We start from the raw sequence: 7,708 nt of genomic DNA on the forward strand, positions 1-7,708 counted from the left end.
GGTGGGTGCTTTGGGAGGAACGGTTGGTGAAAGGGCTGGAGGGAGGCAGCATGTTTGGCCTTGCAGTAATAGGCCTTGGGTTACCGCTGTCTTCCTCTTGTGAGATTAGAGGAGGTCAGAACATGTAGCCTCCTTGCCGTTTTTACAGTTGGTGTCAGTAGGTGTCTGTTGATGGCACATACATACTCCATATACACCATGTTTATATTATATATTAAATCATCATATAGATCATAAAATACTTTTTTCTATGAAGATGTTAATATATATATTAAGATATATCCTTATAATGTACAATGTACCATTTGTGTTTTCCTGGAATATAACATTGTCCTTCCTGATGTATTATATACTTCTACTCTGTCATTATTTATTGAAATTTTATGAGACTTTTTTACATCAATATTCATAAATAAGATTGATCTCTGATTATATTTGTATTATACTGCATTGATCATGTTTTGATCTCAGTATTATTTGCCATTCATGTTATGTAGGCACTTCTGTTCTCTAGAATGATTTATACAACATTCAACTGGATGTTATTTAAAGGTTTAATATGTCTGGGGAAATGTCTGGGGAAAATGCCTTTTTCTTTTTCTGCAGTGGGGATAAGTGGGTAATGGGTTCATACTTGACAACTTTAATTTTTCATTAAATAATCACTTGGTTGGCTCTATTTTATCTTCTGGGATGATGTTTTTAAAATTATACATTGAAAATTTTAAATTCATTTATTTTTCAAATGCACTTTCCTGAGTTCAACAATTCCTCTTCCTTTTCTTAGTCTTTTTTATCTATGACTACTTCATACTTACCATTTCCTCTTTGCTTAAGTATTCCTTATTTTAGTGATCAGGTTAATGGTTTATCTATTTATTGATTTTGTTTCCAAAGATTTAGGCTTCATATTATCATTTTCTGATCCAAAAAACTTTGCTTTAATATTTACAAATCTCTCTTGCTTATCTTCCTGTGTATATGGTCTCTTTAATTAAAATAGGCAGATTTAAATACCTATGTAATTGTGTTGTATGCGTTGTTTTGGCAAATATATATTAGCATTTCAAATTTGTTTTCCTCTGAGTATAAAGTAGTATCATAGTTCATAGTATGGTATATATATTTTTTCATTATATTCTGTCCTGCAAAAGGTTGGGCAATCTACTTCCCCAGTGATACCACCTCAGAAACCCAAGGAGGGGTCGCTATGAGTCGGGTCTGACTCGACAGCACATAACAACAGCAAAATGATTTTTGTATTCACTCAACAGTTTTAAGAGGAATATTTAAAAGGATTTTATGATGATAGTGGCTTATTTTCTTGCATTCAAATTAGGGAATTTTGTTTATACTATCTAACTTCTTAGAGATTTTTATTATGATTAACTATATAGTCAGGTATTTTGTGAGTATTCCATCAACATCAAAAAATATGATAGATATTTTCATGGCAAAAATTCTGACATGTATTAATTCTCTGTACTAGTTCTGGTTTATTTTTCAAATCTTTTGTCAGTTCCACTTAAAACACATCCCACAATGAAGTTTTAGCTTCACATCAACTGTGGAACAGAACCCCCACCCCAAGATGTTTACAAAAGAACAAAATAGAGGAGCATATTGTCATCAACTGTGAACTGGAAATGTTTTCATTTAAGTCAATGAAATTCAGTAAATGACTCTAATAACCTATCGCCAGCCATAAGACAAAGTCATTTCAATGTGTTAGAGGGGAAGGATCACTAAATTTTTTTTTTTTTAGCATATTTGTAAGCTCATATAGCTTCCACATTTAGACAGGTAAAACATAAGAAAATCACACATACTTCATACAGACCTTTTTGGTTGTAGTTAGAATAATTTTCTATAGACCCCAGGGCTTAGTCCATGACTCCTCCTGGAGAAAGTGGCCAGCACACACTCAGAATCACTCACCAAATCAAATCTTTGTGTCAGAAGAGCTCTGTTGTCACTGACTGCAGCAGAGATGGTCAGACCTTGAAACACACAGTCCACCCTTAGTAGTGGTGGCTTCTCTGTTGTTTTGAGTTCTTTATGGCTAGACTGAATCCCCTCTCCTTTTTTTTTTTTTTTTTAATATCACCATATATTGTTATCTTCCTCATGTAGGCATCTAGCACAAATAATGTGTTGGTACTTTTATTGTTACTGCTTGTTTTTTTTTTTTTTTTAATGAATTGAAAAACACGTATTTAGTTTTAACCCTATGGTTTTTGCTGAAAAAAATATCACTTGGTCTTTTAAAAATTATGCACATAGGGGTAATATATTCCTTGTCTATGAATTTAATCATTAAACAATTCTGTCCTAACACAAGTTCCAAAGACCCCCAAATGAAAAGCACTTGGTGGAGTATTATTTCTTGTATCCTTTACATATCCAGTAACACACATAAATCCCATTTTATATATACCAATTTAAAAATACTATGTATGTTCTAAGCTTTGTGTACAGACATTTGATATTAAAAAAAATCTTCAAAATAGTGCTGGTGCTGTACCAACTTTTCACATTAAAAAATGAATTACGGAAAACTTAATTAATTTACTCAAGACAATAAGACTGGTAAAGCTACAGAATTCTAATTAATCTTAATCTGTCTCCCAGACTACTTTATCTTTTACTATTATCCCCAGAATTTTATTACAAGTTTCTGGCTCACGATACCATTTGAATGAAAACATATTTCAGCATGTCAGGCAATGCATGTTAGGAGAAAGTTCCCAAAGCTTTCCAGGCTGAATTTAAAAATTTCTTGAAACCTTCCCTGAGACTGTAGCCATCAACCTAAAGCTCATTTATTGAGTCTTTTGTGTCAGCACAGACTCTGAGAGTGCCCCATCTGTTCTATTGTTTGGTTGGACTAAGCCCCTTTACCCTGTATAGGGCCCCTTGGGGCGGGAATATGTTTGGTTTTCATTTGCAATCAATCATCCTTAGTATCAGTAATAGTCAAGCATCTAGAGCCTTCGGTATGGCGAATTATTTGAGCAAGAGGAATCAAGAGAGAAGGAATGAGACAAAGACACTAGAGAAGCCAGCTAAGGTGCATACTCAGAGAATCAGTAAGCACACAGAGAAGGAAGAAACAGTGTAAACATATGGGAGGCTGCAACACATTCTGAGGAGTAGGCTAGAGTCTATTAGCCTATAGATACAACAGCCACAAGATTACCATGTCCTATCATTCCCAGCAGCTGATTTATGTCCAGCTTTGATCAACCTGGCTAATCCATCCACATTTAAAGGCCACAACTGTGTTACCTTCAGCAAGTCCAGGTCATATATATGTGGACAAAAGAGGAAGCTTGGTAAGTGCAATTCTTCTGTAATCAGACTATCTGAACGCCATTATTTCTTCCATTAATTTATAGCTATGGCTCAGACCCTGGGCAAGTAATTTAACTTTTATCTGATCATTAATATAAGAAAAATTATAGCAAGCACATTTTAAGGTTGATCTGAGAATTAAATTAGTACTTTGAAGAGTGCCTTGTATATGATATAAACTTTGTAAATGTGTCGTCGGTTGGAGAGTCATGCAGCCTTGAATCTTAAGGGACTCAGGGCTCAGACTCCCAGCAAAAAGAAGTATATTCTGTAGTTGATGTATACAGTATTCTGTACAATTAGGTAAACTGTAAATTTTGTATTGTTCAAATCTCTTACATTTTCTTTTTGCTTCTTTACTCAGTCACTAAAGGAGATCTATCAAAATTTTCTATTGGGATTTTGGATTTTTCTATTTTTATTATTTATTTGTATATCTCGAGACTATATTACTAAGTGGATACAAAACTGAGTTACATATTCCTGGCAAATTTTAATGTTTATGTAGTATTCATCTTTATTTCTGGCAAAGTGTATCCTTAATATCAACTTCGTCTTTGATAGAGCATATCTACTTAGTTAACATTTCCCCCAATCCTGTTACTTTCAATGTTTCTGTATTTTTATACTTTGTGTATTTTAAACATCTAGTTTAAATTTTCATCAAGTATGAAATTTTTGACTTTTAGCTTTTTTACACTGTTTTCAGTTAGTCTAATTAAGGAGTATATTACAATTTTTCTATGTAAGTATTAGATTCAGCTTTTTGTCTTACCTATACTTTATTATCATTTCTTTCTTGTATTCTGAGCGCTTTTAATATTTTTATTATTCTTTCCTTTTTATAAACTTATATGTTGATAACTTTGCCAAAAGTCCACTTACAAAGGCTAGAGATAAAATAGTGAATACAAAGAACTATATGTTTGCTATAAAGGATAATGAGATGGTGCTAAACCCCATGTTGTTGTTGTTGTTGCTAAGTGCCATCGAGTCGGACTCGACTCACAGCGACCCCTCCTTGGGTTTCTGAGGCAGTATCATACGAAGTAGATTGCTCCATCTTCCTTCTGAGGAGTGGCTGGTGGGTTTGAACCGCCAGCTGGTTAGCAGTCAAGTGCCTTAGGCACTAAGCTACCAGAGCTCCTGCTAAACCCCATAGAGTCATACAATTCTAATTACTTAATGCATGCTTTGTGTGTCCTTTAGGTTCTGTCTGCCAAGTTTGACCAAAACCACTCAAATCATTTTATTAGATGCTAATCACTGATTCCCGTATAGGGACACAAAAATTATTCACCAACTTCACACTTACCTAACAGCCAATTCTGTTACCTTTTGATTTTCAGCTTCCAGCTCTGCATTTATTTTATTAGGTAAATATAATTATGTTCAGATGTATAATCAAGTACATTAATTTTATATACACATATATGCAGATATACAGATACTTCTTAAATACATAGTTCCAAATATAAATAATCTTCATGTCAAGCTCAAGAGGATACAAACATGTAAACATATGCACCTGATTCTGGTTAAGTAAAACACAAAACCACAAAATAATTACATAAGTGTACCTGATAGGGGATGAGGGAAGGAACAGGCATGTAAACAATAAATAGAGATGTGCAGCTGCACCACAGGACTCCACAATGGTCCATTTCTTAAGGTTATAGTAGCAAAAACTCCTTGGTCAGTTAAGACTCCTCCCTTTACCCTGTCACATTTATTCTTGAGGGACATAAAAATGAGGGTGGAAATTCTGTAAACACTAACTCAGAATTGAGTGGATCATGTTATAAAGAGAGATTACAAGATAAACTATACATTGGCAGCAATATTCATTTCACTAAACAGTAATTTTAAGGACTTTTGTTGTTTTTTAACACAGCAAAACACCATAATCCTAGTGGGAAAGATATGAGGAAAGGGGAAGAAAACAGACAGGGACACTACAAAAATTTCTTTATAGACTCTGGAAGTGATATATGGGTCTATAAAAGGAATACAGGCAACAGCAGACAACAGAGGCTCAGTAGACTAGACATGCCATAGCATGATGCTAGATTCAAATTGAAATATTCTTCCAGCTCAAAAAGAAGTAATTCCCACCATTCTTTAGAGAAGGGGAGTTCATCATCCCTCTTCAAAAGACGTTTTAACAACAGATTGGCCAGATGAAGTGTGACAAGCTCCTTTTCATTGCTCTTAAAGGGCATATTGCCCTCCAAAAGTTGATTCCAATAAGTGCTGGATATTCCAGCATCCTGCCTCTGAGGCTCTTCTTCCAGATTCTCAGGGTAAGCATGCTTGTAGAAACAGTGCTCTCCAAATGGGCAGCAACCTCTGCCTTCATCAAAATACCGGCAGGGTTTGTTGCTCATCGCCTCCTTGTATTCCTGAATAAGTTTCTGTTTCTCTTCCTCTTCCTCCACCCAGAACTCACTGGGAATAACAAAGTTGGAAGTAACCCTGCACTGTGGGCACGACTTGATGACCCTGTTCTCAAGATGTTTGGCTCTCCTCCACTCGCGAATACACTTAAGACAGTAGGTGTGGTTGCAGTTGGAGAGGATGCCAAAGCGGCAATCGCTGGGGTTGGCTTTCTCATAGACAACCTCCATGCAGATGCCACACACCTTGTCCATACTGCACTGCACAGCAAAAGAGAGCTCCATATCCCTCTCGTGCGCTTCTATGCATTCCTTTATATGCTTTGCTCTCTGGGCAGCATCCACGGGGTGCAGGATCTGCAGCCCGCACATGTCGCATGTCTCTCCGTGGAGGTACACACATCTCTCCCCATAAGGGCATTCTCCTACGGTAGCATAGGGACAAAGCTGTTCTCCCGTGTCCACAGCCATCTGCTCCTTCTCAATCACCGAGCTCTGTGGGGGAGGCACGGGGGCAAGAGCCCTGCGGCCCCGGTAAGGCTGCCCCGGAACAAACTCAACAGCATCTCCCCAGGATTCTGCACCTGCTCTGGCAGCTTCATAGCCTGAAGTGTCTGTCTCTGCTTCAAAGAAACCCCTTTCGGCGGCTGAACCAATCAGAGGAAAGGAGCATGCGGAAGTAGCAAGGGGGGCTTCCGCTACGTCCTGAGTCAGGGGCTGGGATTGCGCAGCCGTAGTAGGGCCTATGTCGGCCGAGGCCTGGAGTAGCGAGTGACGGTTTCTGTCAACCGGCCGCCGACCTGAGAGGTCGTGCGAGTAGCGGCAGTTCTCCCCCTCTTTGCAGAGCCCATGTATAAAATATCTGCAAGCCACCAGCTTTGTCCAGCTACCGCCACTGCGGCCCTGCAGGCGTAAGGGCCTGTACCCTCCCCATGAGGCCTGGGCAGGCCCCAGGCCTGACGCAAGGGTGGGGGCCGGGCCTCGCGCAGCCGGCTCCACGGAGGCCTCGGGCACCGGAAGGCCGGGCCCAGAGGCACCCTCCGCGGCCGCCTCAGCACCTGCTGAGGCACCAGCGGCCTCGTAGGCTTCTGAGGGAGCTGCAGCCTCTTCCATGGCAGTTTTCTCCCCAAAATGTTACTAGAACTTGCCGGCGTCCCTTCTTTTGAGGCTTGAGGCCCTGAGAGAGAGACCGGCACCGGGTCTCCTCCTCCGGAGGTCCGTTTGTCTCAGCCTTCCCCCGTGCTCCGTTCTCCCTATGACTGTGCGTTCCTACGTACGTCCCTGCGCCAGCAAGGCGGACACTTCCTCTAGGGGCAACGCTTATCTTCTACCGGGTCTCCACCACTGGAGTTCTGGAGAGCAATCTGCTTTTTTTCAAATATGAGGGTTCTGCACTGGCTCGCCTGTTTGGCTGCCTCTGTCCCTATTCCGCTCCTTGTCAGCGTCTGCAGCATTCTAGCCGTTTCAAATCCTCCTGCTGCGTTCTAGTTTCCGCTATTTCCAGTTTCCGCTTATCGCCCTGTTTACTCCGGAAGATATTATCAGAACCCTTCGGAGGTTTATTTAATCTCTTCTATTTTTGATTGGCGGCACAGTGGTTAATCGCTCGGTGCACTTGACTGCTAAATAAAAGGTCAGCGGTTTGAACCCGCCAGCCACTTTATGGGAGAACATGGGGCTGGAACGCACCTCCGCTCTGTGGCAAAAAGCTGTGGCAGCCTAGTTCCGTGATGATTAAAAACCAAAAAAATCTGTGGGACATTTTTCTCTGTCCTATAGGGTTTGGTTTTTGGTTTTGAGTATTTTTCATTAATATACATTTTGATTCCCCCCACCCCTCATATTTGTTTATTTTTAAAATCATAAATCCTTATTGTTTTCATATTTTTAAAAGTTCATCTTGTAGTTTCTGAGACATTTCATCCATGGTTTTTCTAAATTTGATTTCTGTGCACTCC

The 7,708-nt window shown here is 39.4% G+C and overlaps 1 protein-coding gene across 1 annotated transcript; it reads right to left on the reverse strand.

Annotated features, from left to right (window-relative positions):
- Positions 1-5,351: 5,351 nt before the first annotated feature.
- On the reverse strand, positions 5,352-6,863 carry MKRN3 (makorin ring finger protein 3). Its single transcript, XM_007949906.1, has one exon. It carries the CDS (start codon positions 6,861-6,863, stop codon positions 5,352-5,354), a length of 1,512 nt encoding a protein of 503 aa, XP_007948097.1.
- Between the last annotated feature and the right edge of the window lie 845 nt (positions 6,864-7,708).

The sequence above is a fragment of the Orycteropus afer genome, unplaced genomic scaffold (assembly GCF_000298275.1).
Source record: "Orycteropus afer afer isolate SDZICR_OR568_19922 unplaced genomic scaffold, OryAfe1.0 scaffold00256, whole genome shotgun sequence".
Lineage (NCBI taxonomy): Eukaryota > Metazoa > Chordata > Mammalia > Tubulidentata > Orycteropodidae > Orycteropus > Orycteropus afer.

Bases quoted from the DNA above. Each gene is read 5' to 3' on its own strand.
- MKRN3 (XM_007949906.1), bottom strand. From the start codon at position 6,863: ATGGAAGAGGCTGCAGCTCCCTCAGAAGCCTACGAGGCCGCTGGTGCC.